This window comes from Bombina bombina, chromosome 2 (genome assembly GCF_027579735.1).
Source record: "Bombina bombina isolate aBomBom1 chromosome 2, aBomBom1.pri, whole genome shotgun sequence".
NCBI lineage: Eukaryota > Metazoa > Chordata > Amphibia > Anura > Bombinatoridae > Bombina > Bombina bombina.
Window position 1 is genome coordinate 483,948,254 of NC_069500.1, and position 17,811 is coordinate 483,966,064.

The 17,811-nt window shown below is 40.6% G+C and overlaps 1 protein-coding gene across 3 annotated transcripts in view; it reads right to left on the reverse strand.

Annotated features, from left to right (window-relative positions):
• The window catches only part of TPCN1 (two pore segment channel 1), a 235,332-nt gene that overhangs the window by 76,754 nt on the left and 140,767 nt on the right, over positions 1 to 17,811 (reverse strand). For 2 of the 3 annotated variants that reach the window (XM_053702161.1, XM_053702160.1), the window contains exons 14-19: positions 12,188 to 12,251; positions 11,767 to 11,811; positions 11,403 to 11,459; positions 11,270 to 11,323; positions 11,100 to 11,172; positions 8,860 to 8,967 (exon numbers count right to left, since the gene is read on the reverse strand). In XM_053702161.1, the coding sequence (XP_053558136.1) occupies positions 8,860 to 8,967; positions 11,100 to 11,172; positions 11,270 to 11,323; positions 11,403 to 11,459; positions 11,767 to 11,811; positions 12,188 to 12,251 (401 nt within the window). The remainder of the gene's footprint in view (positions 1 to 8,859; positions 8,968 to 11,099; positions 11,173 to 11,269; positions 11,324 to 11,402; positions 11,460 to 11,766; positions 11,812 to 12,187; positions 12,252 to 17,811) is intronic. The other variant, XM_053702163.1, reaches the window with a different exon arrangement.

The window sequence follows — 17,811 nt, forward strand, 5'->3', positions numbered from 1 at the left end:
TTCTCCTATGCAAATATTCCTCCTTAACGTCGGTCGAATGACTGGGGTAGGCGGAGCCTAGGAGGGATCATGTGACCAGCTTTGCTGGGCTCTTTGCCATTTCCTGTTGGGGAAGAGAATATCCCACAAGTAAGGATGACGCCGTGGACCGGACACACCGTTGGAGAAAGTAATTTATCAGGTAAACATAAATTCTGTTTTTCTGTGGGTGGGAGTGGTGACGATTTGTGTAAAGCCGAGTGTACTCATCAAGCTGAGGAGATCCTGCCCAAGCAGGGATAGGGTGTTGTCGATCCAAGTGTTGAAGTCTCCTAATATAAGACATCTGGGGTGTTCAAGGATTAAGCCAACCAAAAGGTCTGGGAGTTCCTGAAGAGATCTCTTCCCATCTCCTGGGGGTCAATATATTAGCAGTATTCAGAATCCTCTCTCTATTGAGAGGCTGGCAGCTACACATTCAAAAGATTGGGTTTTGTGGACTGATATTGGTCTGGGATTTAAGGATGATTTTGCACAGATCATAACTCCGCCTCCCTTGCGATCTTGTCTAGGGTGGTGGAACACTGTGTAATTGTCTGGAATAGCTGCCTCAAGAATAGGCCCTGCATTTTCATCTAACCATGATTCTGTGATGCATGCTAATTCGCATGTTTCAATAAGGTCGGAAATAATAGCGGTTTTGTTCTTTATTGATTTGGCATTGCATAGGATTTCTCTGATAGGACAGTCTTGGGATTCTGAGTTTTTGCTCTGTACTTTGGAGACAGCGTCTCTTCTAATAAGGATCACACAAAGAGATTTTCTTGATTTGAAAGTGCGGTTTTTGTGGCTTTTAGGTTGGATCACTTCAATTGGGCTTGTGGGTGGACAGGGTGGTGGGGCAGCTGTGATAGTGTCAGGATATAGAAATTAAATTTTGATTTTCCTCCACGACAGCCCCTGTCAGTCCCTTTGAAAATGCTGAGTGATTTTAGGGTAGCCACTAGTAAGGGACTGAGTGTTGCAACCGCTTTTTGGGGTCTTAAGGAGTGCAGATGTGAGGGCGTATAGATGGTCATTCCCTCTGCAGTGAAGGGGTTAAAATAGCTTCTAGTATTTGTAGGAATGTTAGCAGTGGGGGCTGGTTACATTGCCCTGCTCTATAGTATTCAGGCCAGAGTGAGGTGTGAGATTTTGCACTTCAGGCTGCATTGTAGATAGCAGATAAGAAAGCATGCAGGGGTTTTAAAATCAATGTATTTTAGTAAATTAGACTTCATCAATTAGTTTTTCTTGTGTTTAGAAATGAAATCTGAGCATTGCTAAATGGATGATTAAATCCAAAACCCAATTTGTGCATGGGTTGAGTCTGTGTTTTTTTTTTTTTTTAGTTTAAGTGTACCTTGTTTGTGGTGTTCAGCTGAAGGTATCTCTTTCTGGTAGTAAGATGGTCCGGTGGGAGTATATTTCCATCCGTTGAGTATCTCACTTTAGTAATGTCATCCGTTCAATTCTTATGAGTCTAGTTGTGCGCTATGTGGAGTCGGTATTGGTCCTTGAAATAATTATGATGAATTTTGAATGTAAGAAGGTTAAAATTAAGATAAATCCAGAAGAGGTCAGGAGCCTGAGGAAAGTGTGGCAGCCAGCAGCGGCGCCTCCCCTTTTTAAATTATTAACTGACCTTTTATGCTTACTTAAAGGAGACATAGCTGCCAATATTTCGGATACTTTAGAGTGAATGAAGTCTCTTAAAAAACTTTAGGTGCAAAATCAGAAGAACTCCCCTGTAAGGAATAAACAGAAAGAGCAGAAATACCTTTAGAGGCAAATGCAGCATTAGACTGGTCAGAATGCATCAAAACTTTTAAAAGTGTTTTGCATAATTGTGCTGGAGGAAAAACCTCAGCAAGTTAACAATAATCTCACTTAGTTGGCAGTAAAGTGTTCAGAGGACCCAGCTTCAAAAGAAGTATTAGGGCCAAAATTACAAGGCTCCAGAGTGCTAATCAGACATCTCAAAAGAGGATATCGCTCCAAGAAGCAGCATGGACGCCACACCGATATTCATATAGTGCTTTAAATAAGGATAAAGTGTGCCTTTAATCCGACGCAAGATAAGGGGAAATAGGGAGCCAAAACTTGAAAGCTGACAGGCGTAAACCAAAAAACCTACGTGTGTAATAAAAATGTCCCATGGCTATATATATCTATATATATCTATATATATATCTATATATATCTATATATCTATATATATATATATATATATATACATACATACAGAATATATATATATATATATATATATATATATCAATCACAATATAAACTAACAGGCTAATAGACAAAAATGAGTACTTACCCATAGGCACCCCACTACTGGAGAAAACCAATAGGAAGTCAAACCAGTGCATAAACTTAACAGCAGAGGATATGAAAAAGGAGTATATTGATGATCCAACTGTAGGAGGCAAAGGACAGGTCAATGCGATACCTGTGGAAGGCATGTGACTAATTCCCATGAGGTGAAAAATGTGTCACTACCTGAAACCCTCTCACATAAGAAAATAAGAAACATCTTTATTCTTCACCTTCCTTCAGCAGAGGAAAAGATTAGACTAGTTAAAAGTAAGGTGGGAGGGGTTTTATAGAGCTCTTCAGTGGCCAGGAAGAGTAATTCCCAGGAGTAAAGGATCGTGGACTCTCACTACATGTATGAAAGAAAAATGTGTTTGCACCTTCAGTATTCGGTTCAAAGCAATAGGGAAGGTTAGTGACACATAAAATAAAATTAGTGGCGTGTGTGTATAAAACCTACATTTAGGGAGGCTTCCAGGAAGTGCCAACTTGGAACAGATGCTAAGAGTATTAGCTCCTGAGGATGTAGTAGTTTCCTAGGCTTTATACAAGATAATATACTTAAAACATTGTCCAAAAGCTCTCTGACATTGTAGTGCACAAGTGGACTTGATCAAAGCAAGCAAAGGAGTGTCCTCAGATCCAACTAATTTTGTCAGGCACTATCTCCAGATTGAGAACACTGTAATCTGTCCAACTAAAGTTTCGTTATCATGGCATCCAAAAAAGGAAATTTATTCTTACCTTATACATTTGTTTCTTTTACGATACGATGAGTCCACGGATTTCATCCTTACTTGTGGGATATCGCCTCCTGGTCAGCAGGAGGAGGCAAAGAGCACCACAGAAGAGCTGTATATATAGCTCCTCCCTTCCCTCCCACTCCAGTCATTCAACCGAAGTTAGGAAGAGAAAGGAAAAGCCAAGGTGCAGAGGTGACTAAAGTTTAACAAATTAAAGACCTGTCTTATAAAAACAGGGTGGGCAGTGGACTTATCAGGTAAGAATAAATTTCCTTTTCTTTTACAAGATACGATGAGTCCACGGATTTCATCCTTACTTGTGGGATACAATACCAAGGCTATAGTACACGGATGAAACGGGAGGGACAAGACAGGGAAGCTAAACGGAAGGCACCACTGCTTGAAGAACTTTCCTCCCAAAAACAGCCTCAGACGAGGCAAAAGTATTGAATTTGTAGAATTTGGAAAAAGTATGAAGAGACGACCAGGTTGCAGCTTTGCAAATCTGTTCAACAGAAGCATAATTTTTGAATGCCCATGAGGAAGCCAAAGCCCTAGTGGAATGAGACGCAATTCGTTCAGGAGGCTGCTGTCCAGCAGTCTCATATGCAAAACGGATGATACTCTTCAGCCAAAAAGATTGAGAGGTAGCCGTAGCTTTCTGACCCCTGCGTTTCCCTGAAAAAACAACAAACAAGGAAGATGATTGACGAAAATCCTTAGTCGCCTGTAAGTAGAACTTCAAGGCATGGACCACATCCAAATTATGTAACAGACGCTCCTTCTTAAAAGGATTAGGACACAAGGAAGGAACAACAATTTCCTGATTAATATTCTTATTAGAAACAACCTTAGGAAGGAAACCAGGTTTGGTACGTAACACCACCTTATCAGAATGAAAAATAAGATAAGCAGAATCACATTGTAATGCTGAAAGCTCAGAAACTCTGCGAGCAGAATAAATAGCAACCAAAAATAAAACTTTCCATGATAACAACTTAATATCTATGGAATGCATAGGTTGAAAAGGAACCCCTTGAAGAACATTAAGAACTAAATTCAAACTCCAAGGAGGAGCAATTGGTCTAAACACAGGCCTGATTCTAGTCAGAGCCTGACAAAAAGATTGAACATCTGCCAGACGCTTGTGTAGCAAAATAGACAAAGCAGAAATCTGTCCCTTTAAGGAACTTGCTGACCCTTTCTCCAATCCTTCTTGGAGAAAAGATAAAATCCTGGGAATCCTAGCCCTACTCCATGAGTAGCCCTTGGATTCGCACCAATAAAGATATTTACGCCATATCTTATGGTAAATCTTTCTAGTAACAGGCTTACGTGCCTGAATCAAGGTATCAATGACCGAATCAGAGAACCCTTGCTTAGATAATATCAAGCGTTCAATCTCCAGGCAGTTAGCTGCAGAGAAATTAGATTCAGATGATGGAAGGGTCCCTGAATGAGAAGGTCTTCCCTCAATGGAAGCTTCCATGGTGGTTGAGATGACATTTCCACCAGATCGGCATACTAAGTCCTGCGAGGCCACGCCGGAGCGATGAGGATCACCGAAGCCCTCTCCTGTTTGACTCGAGCAATCACCCGGGGAAGGAGAGCAAATGGAGGGAACACATAAGCTAGGTTGAACGACCAAGGCACTGCCAAGGCATCTATCAGTTCGGCCTGGGGATCTCTGGACCTGGACCCGTATCTCGGAAGCTTTGCAATCTGACGAGATGCCATAAGATCCAACTCCGGCCTGCCCCATCTGAGAATCAGATTAGCAAATACCTCCGGATGGAGTTCCCATTCCCCCGGATGAAAAGTCTGTCTGCTCAGAAAATCCGCCTCCCAGTTTTCCACTCCTGGAATGTGGATTGTCGACAAACAACAAGAGTGAGCCTCCGCCCACTGAATTATCTTGGCTACTTCTGTCATCACTAAGGAACTCCTTGTTCCTCCCTGATGATTGATGTAAGCTACAGTCGTAATGTTGTCCGACTGGAATCTGATGAACTTGGCTAAAGCCAACTGAGGCCAAGCCTGAAGTGCATTGAATATTGCTCTCAACTCTAGGATATTGATGGGAAGTAGAGACTCCGATTGAGACCATACACCATGAGCCCTCAGGGAGTTCTAGACTGCTCCCCATCCTATCAGGCTGGCGTCCGTTGTCACTATCACCCATGAGGGTCTGCTGAAGCATGTCCCTTGGGATAGATGATCCAGCGACAACCACCATAGAAGAGAGTCCCTTGTCTCCTGATCCAGATTTATTTGAGGAGACAAATTTGTGTAATCTCCATTCCACTGTCTGAGCCCATAAAGCCCTGCGTGCTAAGATGGCAAAGCCCGAACTCTTAGCCGTCCAACTTGGTAATCTGCAGAGAAGCATCCGTAATAAACAAATTAGCTAACTTAAGAGCTTTAATCCGATCCTGTATCTCTTCCAAGGGGGTCTCTGTCTTAAGAGACTCCTCTAGAGCATCAAACCAGAAAGCAGCCGCACTAGTCACAGTAACAATGCAGGCCGCCGATTGTAAAAGAAATCCCTGGTGGATATAATCTTTCTTAAGAAGACCTTCTAACTTCCTATCCATAGGGTCTTTAAAAGCACAACTATCCTCAATAGGAATAGTAGTTCGCTTGGCCAGGGTGGAAATATCCCCCTCTACCTTAGGGACCGTCTGCCAAGAATCACTAATAGCGTCGGCTATAGGATACATCTTTTTAAATTTGGGCGAAGGAGAAAAAGGAATACCAGGTCTTCCCCATTCCTTTGCAATAATCTCTGAAGTCCTTTTAGGAACTGGAAAGACATGTGAGTAAGAAGGAACTTCTAAATATTTGTCTAACTTACTCAATTTCTCTGGCGGGACTATGATTGAGTCACAGTCATCCAAAGTAACCAACACCTCTCACAGTAATAAACGGAGGTGTTCAAGCTTAAACCTGAAGGAAACCACACCAGGATCAGTCAAGGGCAAAGCACTCCCTGCTTCAGAGAGTTCACCCTCAGAGAGTACCTCTAATTCAGAGCCCCTGGAGGGTGCATCCGCGGAATCAGTGGCACACGTGTCCACATAGGTGTCCCTTCTTGTACGCTTGCCGTGCGCAATGGGAAGGTTAGATAACGCATCAGAAAGTGTAGAGGACATCACTGCAGCACTTTTAATGTAAATGCTGCAGATACTGGGGAAATACATGACCCTGCTTGTGCGGGCGTTAGGGACTGTGACGCTATGGGAGAAAGCTGCGGCATACCTTGCATCTCTTCTATAGACTCCTGAGAAGGATCTGCCTTAGGCAAAGGATTATCAAAAATTATGTCTCTATAATGTAAGGCCCTCTCACAACAGGAGGGGCAAAAAGGAAAAGGAGGTTCCACAGTGGCAGTCAAACACATGGAGCAAGCTGCAGTCTGGATATCTGAATCCATACTGACAGATTAGGAAAAAAGTTAATTTTTATTGTACAATCTTACATAAAAATTAAAGCCCGAATAAATGAGTTACCAAATAATAAGTGAAAAGGAGAAGCAGTACAATATATTCTGATAGTACTGTCCCTTTAAAAAATAAAATGACAGGAACGTTTTTTAAGTATGAAAAAAACTCGTCAATTAACAACTGCACCCTAGAGCACCTTGCCTCAACAGCTCTGCTGAGGCGCCTACCTGCCCCCACGGTCCGCCGACCTTTCTAGGCACAAATCAGGACGTCAGGTCACGACACCCAAAACTGCTTGCTTTATTTTTGCAAACCATGCAGTTAAGGTGCCACTCGGGATGTCTGCTCTAACAGCCGCTTCCGACTTCTATGGGAAAGGAACTGCGCGTTTACTAATGCAAAGCGTGCCAAAGACTAAACCCCGCCCCTCGTGGGCGCGACCTAATACACAGTCCAATCATCTAAAAAAAATGTCTACCGCAGCCGTGTACCGGAGTCTATTATCGCTCCAAATACACTCTCCCAGCGTCAGCCCTAAGTCCCCTGTTTAAAGGCCAGTGTTACAAATTACCCGGTCCCTAAAACAAGCATAACAGTGTATCCAGGCCAACGTTCATAAACGGCCAGTACAGACTGAAACAATAAAGTATAATGTCGGGTAGCATGGTCTGCCATATATGTCCCATGAGAACCCACACCCTGTTAATAGGACAGCCCTTCAGAGCCCATAGTCCCCAACAGATGAAATATAGTCGATTCTGAGATGTGCTGCCAGCCCCAGAAATAAAGACTGCACTTACCTCAATGCTGAGTAACAGCATGAACGTTTCACAGTTCCAAGAGGTCTTCTTCTCTCCTGAAGCTCTGTGAACACATAAGGGCTTCAGTTAATAATCTCTGAAACCATCAACAAAAGGGCAGCACAAGTAAGGGAGGCGCAGTGAGGCTAAAACCCCACCAGTTCCCATTGCTTAAAAGCCACCTGTAGCTCTACTCTAGAGGCTGGCAAGGAATACGGCTACACCCCAAGTAAAATAGCACACTTTGGTACCATTTTAAAAATAAAAAACTCTTGATTGAAGAATCTAAACTAACACCTCACTTTACCTCTTCCTATCACTAACACAGGCAAAGAGAATGACTGGAGTGGGAGGGAAGGGAGGAGCTATATATACAGCTCTGCTGTGGTGCTCTTTGCCTCCTCCTGCTGACCAGGAGGAGATATCCCACAAGAAAGGATGAAATCCGTGGACTCATCGTATCTTGTAAAAGAAATGCTGTTTTATTTTCATCACTGCAGCATCTACTCTATAGCTACTAATTTAAATCCTAAAAAAAGCTTTGGACATGAATATAGTTTGAAATGTGATGAACAAGATGGATCTCCTGTACATGCTCTACAGGGGGAACTAAAGCCTAAAAGTGGAGAGAGAGTAGTCTGTGTGACATCTGTCTGCAGTGATATCTAGTGTTTATATGGAGGAACCTACTGATACTGAGCTGTTCACAAGGAATTCAGATCTATACATTTCTGGTTGTAAAGCAGTGGAGTGCATTTACACTCAATCCGAATTGACAGAGCGGGTAATATACCATAATATCCAGTATCAATCAAGGACTCTAAGCTGGAACCTGTTTTAATGACCCACTGTGGAGCCTTTTTGGATTTCATTCAGATATTACACAATTTGGATTGATATTCTCTATTTGATTAATTTAAAACCCGTGACACAGGTATTTCTAGTTGACAATGAGCCAATGACCCGGTTTTATGACGATTTTTTCTACCCGTCGGAAGGCTAAATTTGTCAGAATAACGGCAATCTGAACGCCACAAATAGAACTCCAAACTTTGTATGTTTTTAAGCTAAGAAGACACTTCAGTCACTACCATATCGCCCATCAGTTTTGTGCCTCGAGCAAGCCAATTCTGAGCCGAGGCATAGGGATACTATACACAAAATTATAAGCAACAACTCCAAGGTAAGAGTACATCTTCACATTGCATTCTTTTTTCTGAACTTTACATGGACCATGTTTTTGAACTGACACAAGGTTTTATTAACTTTTATGAACTAAATACTACAGACAAGGCTATTTTAAATAAATACTTTGAAACTGTGATTGTAGTTTTATTTTTCATATTAATACTGTTTTTTTGAGATTGTATATACAAAATAATCAAATTGTATCAGACACCGGTGTATTTTTATATTTGTACATAAGTTTATTCAAATATACTACATTTTATATTAAAAGGGTGTGCAATTACTTTTTATCAGTTCTCCACCTTTTGTATTTGTAAATGGTGTCCATACAAACCACAAACTTACCGAAGAAGCTGCAAAGGCCGCAGCACTACAATAAAATAAAATGGCTTCATATTGAAGGCCAGAGCCAGGAGCCCAAGTAAAGCTAGCAAAGTCACCGAGAAATCAAACCTGTGAGAGAAAAGATGAATAAAAGGAAAAAAATGCAGATAAAGATGCAGCTGTGGGCTTCCTACTTTAAGGGATAGTAAACCCAAAAAATATTTTGGCATTTTTCAAAACAAAATTTTCTGTTATTGCAATAAGGAAATGACAACTATTAGCCCTTTTTATCATTTACATGCAATTTGCAAAAGAAAATTCAAATGCTGCCAAACCCTTTTTTTTTATCATTATGCAACCGAATTGCCGAGTTCTACCTAGGTAGAACAAATATGGTCACGCATGCGCATTTTCAGATACTTCTTGCAGCGCATGCGCATATGTTAATTATCTTCTACTGCTTCATTAACACCGCGTCAGATGCCGACAAAGAGGCACGTGACGTAGGATTGGGTGTGGTGCAACAGACTGCTGAAGACTGAAGGAGGCTGTGGTAGCAGTTCGCAGCTCAATTATGACGACATCTTTAATAAATGTGCATGCATTGTTGCTGATATACAAAAATGGAAGACTGCAGCTTCACAGTGCATTGCGCATGCGAGTGCCCACAAGTTGCAGTGCGCATGCCAAGACTGAGCACTGTCACTTATTTAAATATTCAAATTACAACATCCCTGCTGCAGTGTAATTGGATGAATGGCTGTCAGATTATATGAAACTCCAGCCTCCATTTGTGGGCGAGCGTTACAGGCCGTTTACAGGGGTAAATAAAATTTAATTTTTGAACACATAAGAAACAGTACTTTATAATCAAACACTTTGACTAAGTTTTTATGTATTTTGTACTATGTTCCGATAGTAAAGATTTCTAACCCTTTAAAGGCACATTGCATTTAACCCCACATAAACACAACATTGCAATACACATGTATTGTTTATTTTGCCTGCTTTTGGATTAAAGGTGATTGTACCATTACCAAGAGACTGTAGGGCATATTGTGTTCCAATGTATGTTGAAGCTCACTTGACCTAGCTGCATGCTACAGTGATTGCTTAGATCACGGCAGGAGCTCATTTACCTCAGTTTAATGGGCTACAGCAAAGAAGATAAAAGAGACACAATAAACATGTTCACATATACTCAAAAGGGTTTTCAATAGATTATCCCTAAAAAACTATTGAGTTGCAAAACCCAGCATATTTCTAGCAAAATTGCAGCTTCAAATACTTCTACGTTATATAAATTACTTTACACTGGATAAAATTAAACAGAATTAAACCTTTATCTATGTTGTCAAATGTAATTCTTTTGCTAGGTCTCCTTGGTTTAAACTTGGCCCTTCTATGATGGCATACTGATGCAGGCTCAGGAGCAAAGTAAAGGATTTGAGAACTATGCTGCAGTAGTGTGTGTAATTATATAGTGCAGTTGCTTCTTCAGTCACTCTAAATTAAAACTCAATGTAAACTAAGCTAGCAAACTGTATAGCAAGAAGACTGAACACAAGCTGAGAGCTCATCTATCTTTGCTTACATTGTGTGCAGTAGCAGTAAGTGAACACCAAGCTGTGGAGGTTCCCTGCTATCACTCAGCACTGCCTGCTAATGCTTCCTCTACAGGTTGCTTGTATAACATCATTACTCACACTGCTGTTACATAGTGCTCACTTCTAAGCCTACTTAATCATGAAAGTTTAGATCCGACTCATTTTAATGTCCCTTTTATTAATGAAAGAAGCACACAAGCTGGAGCTGAACTAGGGTAGTTATGAGCTCTACAATCACAATGGCTGAAAATGTATACAGCAAAATTACAGAAACTTATGGAGTCAAGTTAAATGAATTCTTCAGTGCTTCTCAAATGTAATACAGAAGTACCACTAACAGGCCAGACTTAAAGCAATGCCCCATCTAAGCACGGGAATATTAAATGACTATGAGCTGCTGATATGTTCAAGCACAAACCTTTTAATAATTTGCCTGCAGACAGAACAGACTGAATTTGCACCGATTAAATCAGAAAATATTTTAAGCCTATTTTTCTTAATGGTAAATTAATGCATCAGAAGCCTCTCCCTTTAGCATCGCTGTTTGATAATTCCTTTAATACTTTTTGACAAGATCTAAATTTCTACAAGAAATCAAAACATTCCTGGTCTCTAAGCTGTAACCGTACACCAGACACACAAGCAAAGACTCACAGATTCCACCCAGATGTAAAGTACTCATGTGGGCCCAAGCCAGTCACCTTGAGGAGCAACTCCGCCCCATATACTGTAATAGAAAAAGCGTCATAGTAATAAAGCCTGGCACCAATGTGAATAGAAATAGCAGGTGTCATGAGAGTGTGAGGTGATGACAGAACACTTACTTGTGAGAAACACAATGTAACTCCATGGGACGCCTTGCGGGAAGAAAATACCCCCTGAAAAAATGCCAGTGATTAGAGGGTAAAACTGCAAAAATACATAACTGATGGCTTGAAAAATGAATATGTAGCTCACCCTGTAGCATGAAGGTCTCAGTCAGAATCCAGAAACCGTTAACAGCAACAACGGTATCTAAAGAGACAGATATAGGGTACCTTCAAAATCACAGAAGCTTACATGAAGGATCATGAATTATGGTATGGCATTAGTATAGTAAAGTTTAGCATAGAATAGTATGGTATCCTTTGCAGAAAAGAAAGAAGACAAAATCATGCTTGGGGCCTGGAGGTTTAATGTATAGCAATAGCACAGGAAGCCTTCTAATGTGGTGATCATTATTAGAACACTCTGTCATATGTAAAAATGAAGGAAGGAGTCTGAAAAGGAAGATATTATATATGACTAATCTGACAAACGGAAATTGAGCAGACCTACTTACATATAGTGTACTGGAAGGCTTTGGAATTTGCCAACACATTGATACCTAGGTGAAAAACACAAAGATTAATGAGTATCATTGAAAACTTATAGAAAAGCAGTGAAAACTGAAATATGCACTATCACCAGCACACCGAGCAGGAGCAAACAGATAATATGAGTATTGCTCTGCAGGTCATATAAACACTAAAAGCTAATACTAAAGCAAAGCTACGTTTTACTATAACAATTTTTGCTTGACAAAGTATACTGCAAATATTCTTCTAATTTAAATGCACCTAATGTGCTCTTGAAGTTGGAGCAGAGTTCCCTTTAAAGGGGTTGCAAACAGCCAGGTATGTTTTGTCCCCCAAATCTCTGTTTAAAAGGCACATATTCAACTATAATGTATATTTTATAACTAGCTCAGCCCATTGCTGTACCTTTAAATATAAGGTATGCTGTTGGAGGGAGGTCATCAAACCAATGCTCACGAATCTGCTGCACCTGCAAAGAGAGGCAAATAACACACAATAGGTTACTGTGCACTGTCTTCACTCATCTTCTATGGGATGTTGCCTTACAACTTTCTCTTTGTTGTTAAAAGGACAATAAATGTTACAGAGTACTGCAATATATTGCAAACATTGTAGTACATAGATAACAGGAGAGGAGAGATAAAATCAAGCTTGAAATGTATTTTAACATCCCAGAGGGTCTGAGTGGTTGCAGAGACACAAGCTACAGCAGCTATGGGAGCATAATCTTCTAACTTTAAATGGGTGGTACGGCAGCTGATAGGTTGTGCAACCCTCATCTTACATCAGAAAAAAGGTTTACCCTGGTGCCCACATTAGTCACCAGCCCAGAGGCATTGACTGATCTGTTGCAGAAATGCACTACTGGGAGTAGCTGAACACAACTGTTAAGCTAAAGACAAAAGGCATATGTGTGTATCCACCAATTTGCTAGCTAGCTACCAGTAGTGCATTGTTATTTCTAATCCTTCCTAAAGAATAAAGTAAATTTGATGACAGAAATAAAATGAAAAGTCTACTACGAAATGCATACTCCCTTTAATACTGTACATGTCTCATATTTAGTTTGCTTCTTAATAACAACATATTTAAAAGGTTGTACTTTCTATGAAAGGTTTATTTTCTGGAAATAACTTTTGCTTTTGAACTTCTTTCCCTAAATTAATATCAGTTAAATAACTTTCAGTTACAGGATGTCTTATGTTGTATGCGATACATGGTACCTCACGTTATGACAAAAAAGAAAAACACACAAATATAAAATTGCTACTGAAAAGTAGTTCGTAATAATTATAAGGGACATTAAAATATTTTTATTTGCATCAATCAGTCTTTACATTGTAAATAATTTGCACATGAAAAATGTTTTAAAAGCAAAAGTTACATTATTTTGTAGTCCAGGGGCACACCCTTTAAAAAGTCTTTAGTGCTTGGAAGTTTGGAGCTCATAACCTAAGACCCCATTCTAAATGGGAAGAGAGATGGCTGCATGAAATGGGGACAGTAAAACCCCTTACATTTCACTACAAAGCCATGCTACAAGATCACTTGGTGGGTCTCCCAGGCCAGATTAAAATGTGGTGTAGGGAACTGGCCCTAAATATATCAGACACAGAGCTGAGAGATGCGATTCAACTGACAAAGAAAACAATTCATTGCATAACGATTTTTGAAAGCTATATGAAACTTATATTACAATGGTACAGAGTGCCTACTAAATTGTCGAAAATGTTTGCTGGTGCATCTCCAGGGTGCTGGAGACTATGCGGAGGGGAAGGATCTAACTCGCATGTGTGGTGGGCCTGCCCAAAGGTCCGAGATCTCTGGAGAGATGTTGAAACGCTCTTACATTCTATGAATGTAACTATACAGCTGACGCCGGGCCTAGCTCTTTTCCATATTCTTGATAAGGCCCTGCCTAAATATAGCAAGCAATTGGTGATCTATGTGATGGCGGCCACTAAGCTCTGTATTGCCAGAGCATGGAAGCGAGTTGCTCCACCCACAATTTCGGATGTCTGTGAGGTAATACAATACCTGGCTAATATGGAGAAATTCGCATATAGCTCACTGGAACGGATGGAGGATTATTGGGCTATATGGGAAGACTGGATTCAAATCCAATAGATCTAGGCACTCCCTCATGCTACTATTCCCTGCCCCAGACAATCGGGCCTGGGGACATTGCACACACACTATTATACTTATTTTCTACCCTCCCCCTCTGTATGGGGTGTTACTTCCTTTTTTTTTTTTCCCTTCTCCTCCCTACAACTACATCTCTGCTACTACTCTTTCTTCCTTGCTCCTTCTTCCCCTGCCCCTCATTCTTCCCTGAACCTTCCCACCTCCTCCCAAAAGATGAATCCTTAGCCCCTATTTCTATGGCCTCCCCCTTCCTTACACCACCCTTGGTCAATTAAGACAAACTAGAGACCATCCAGATACCTGAGATATACGGTTATATTTGTCACTTGTGGCTTTTTATTCCAAGTGCTAGATCTCTGTTGTATTCTTTGAGTTTCCTACTAAGCCTAAGGATGCTACTGAATATCTAGACATGTATATTTGATTTTTTTTGTATTTTTGGTTGTATATCACTTGATGTTATGTCTGAACGCAATATGTCAAATCTATGTAACTACATTGTTGACGTTATTTGATTGTATGCAATTTTGGATTTCAATAAAAACATTTTAAAACCAAAAAAAAAAAAAGTCTTTAGTGCTTATCTTATCTGTCTTGCTGTAGCCAGTTAAGGACAGATATAAATGAACTGTGCATACCAAGCAATCACTGTGCAGCATGTGGGCCTGTCAGTCCTTCAGGTATTTACAGTATTTGACTAAAATAGGCAACTCAATTTCCAGTGTTCATTCTAAAAAAATAGTGAATCAATTGAGAGAGGGAGAGCATGGTTCAATTAAATCCTTCGACATGATAAAAATAGATTTTTCATCAAATAACAATGAGGAGTTCTACGTGTATTTACAAATGAGACATTTACTAATTTCTATAAGTAGGAAGCAGGTCAGAAATAGACCCATATATTAAATCATATAAGGAGGGAAACCATAAGATCTCGGGACGGTATAATTTGATAATGTCTAACCAAAGGCAACTATTCCTGGGAAATTAGAAATGGAGACCTGATATTATTAATATTATTGTAGAGATGGTGCGGGAAAGCTTCAGGATGTTGGAGAAGGCTTCTAGATCTATGGCTTTGAGTCACATGATAGATTAGTAAATAAATCCTATATTACTCCCTTCCTAATGTCTAAGTGGACTAATACTCAGTTTATTTGCACTCCAGCCTCTCTGGGAACAGTAGAAAAAACGTAATTTTACATTTAAATTACAAGAAAAGCGGGGCGGAACATGGCCATGCGGGTGAATTGCTGCTGGTAACTGAAGCTCCGAGCGCAAATACCTCTCCTTTGTCTCATTATAGAGCAAAACAGAGCCCAACACACTACTAACAGGCAGATCAACATGTAAGGCAAAGCAGCACTTGTCTGGGTGAAAATCTCATACCGGGACCCAAGAGATATTGATAGTGGGGAACTAACTTACGGAGTCGTCTTGGCCTGCACGCAAACAGAAAAGTAGTACACAGGACCGGACCTAAGTCTGAACCCCTACAGAGCCCTGCGATTACAAGGTGCGACACAGACATCATAAACGGAGGAGACGAACATAGCGACTCGCAGCAAATGCGCCATCTACTCCTTCCGGCATCACTGGGCATAACGGCGCCATTACAGCCCCTATGTCTCAAAGAGAAGAGAGCCTCTGCAAGCGGGACACGGAAAATGAGGTACAATTCTAACTAAAAACAGGGGATGTCTAAAATGTGTACATAACGTGCCCACACATAACCGAATCATAGAGGGCTAAAAATAATATACTGTGGTCGCTGGGAGAGTGTCAGGGGTAATTATTCTGATGAGCTCTGAACCCAAACATAAACAGAGACAAGCATCCAGAGCCCGCAATTACTATAACAATAGCCTTATTTAGTGAGAAACCTTTAGGGACACTGATAAAGGATCTATCATTTATTTCTAGCAGTTTCTGGTTTATCCTCTCACCCCTCACCCATGTGTTTCACAGACACAGCAGCAAATAATAAAATGGCTGTGAAGTCCAAAACCAAAGGAGAGAGAGCAACAAAAAATCAAGCTCAATTAACAGCATCAGTTAGCAGTTTCTTCCAAAGCTCAACTGGCGGCCACACAGATACAGAAACCCTCACCCAGCGGTCTAGCAATTCTGTAATCCCACCTTATCCCATAACGGACATTTCCATAGATTATGCTTCACAGATCAAAGCAGACATAGCAAACCTGCCCACTAAGGCAGACTTCAATGCTCTCAAAGACACCTCAGATCTGGCAAATATGAAGAGGGGCATAAATGAAATTGGGAAGAGGATTGAATGTGTAGAGGAATCACATGATACATTAAACACCTTGTTCGATAATATTACCACGCAATCGAACGTGCAGTATACCCAAATAGAGTCCCTACAAGACAAAGTTGAAGAGTTAGATAACAGGGGGCGCCGCATAATTTGAGGATAAGAGGGGTCCCTGAATCCATCTCACATACAGAAATTCTTAATTATCTCCAAGGCCTCTTCAAGTTTTTATTGAAAGATCAACGCTGCACGCTCGACAACTAACATCCAACATCTGGATCACAACATACAGATTTACTTGGACTTGAGTCCTTCCACAGTTCAAAAGAGAAAACATAATTTATGCTTACCTGATAAATTTATTTCTCTTGTAGTGTATCCAGTCCACGGATCATCCATTACTTATGGGATATTCTCCTTCCCAACAGGAAGTTGCAAGAGGATCACCCAAGCAGAGCTGCCATATAGCTCCTCCCCTCACATGTCATATCCAGTCATTCGACCGAAACAAGACAAGAAAGGAGAAACCATAGGGTGCAGTGGTGACTGTAGTTTAATTAAAATTTAGACCTGCCTTAAAAGGACAGGGCGGCCGTGGACTGGATACACTACAAGAGAAATAAATTTATCAGGTAAGCATAAATTATGTTTTCTCTTGTTAAGTGTATCCAGTCCACGGATCATCCATTACTTATGGGATACCAATACCAAAGCTAAAGTACACGGATGATGGGAGGGACAAGGCAGGTACTTAAACGGAAGTGACCACTGCCTGTAAAAAAACCCTTTCTCCCAAAAATAGCCTCCGAAGAAGCAAAGTATCAAATTTGTTAAATTTAAAAAAGTATGAAGCGCAGACCAAGATTCCGTCTTGTAAATCTGTTCAACAGAAGCCTCCTTCTAAAAAGGCCCAAGTGAAAACCACAGCTCTAGTAGAATAAGCTGTAATCCCTTCAGAAGGCTGCTGTCTAGCAGTCTCGTAAGTTAAATGAATTATGCTTTTTAACCAAAAGGACAGAGAGGTTGCTGAAGTCTTTTGACCTTTCCTCTGTCCAGAATAGACAACAAACAAGGTGAATGTTTGATGAAAATCTGTAGTAGCTTGTAAGAAAAACTTTAAAGCACGAGCCACGTCCAAATTATGTAATAGACGTTCCTTCTTTGAAGAAGGATTAGGATACAAGAACGGAACAACAATCTCTTGAGTGATATTCTTGTTAGATACCACCTTAGGTAAAAACCCAGGTTGGTACGTAGGACTACCTTATCCGTACGGAGGACCAGATAAGGAGAATCACATTGTAACGCAGATAACTCGGAGACTCTATGAGCCGAGGAAATATCTACCAAGAAAAAACTTTCCAAGATAAAAGTTTGATATCTATGGAATGAAAAAGTTCAAACGGAACTCCTAGAAGAACCTTAAGAACCAGGTTTAAGCTCCATGGCGAAGCAACAGTTTTAAACACAGGCTTGGTTCTAACCAAAGCCTGACCAAAAGCCTGAACGTCTAGAATACCTGCCAGACACTTGTGCAAAAGAATAGACAGTAGAATCTGTCCTTTTAAGGAACTAGCTGACCATCCTTTCTCAAAATCATCTTGGA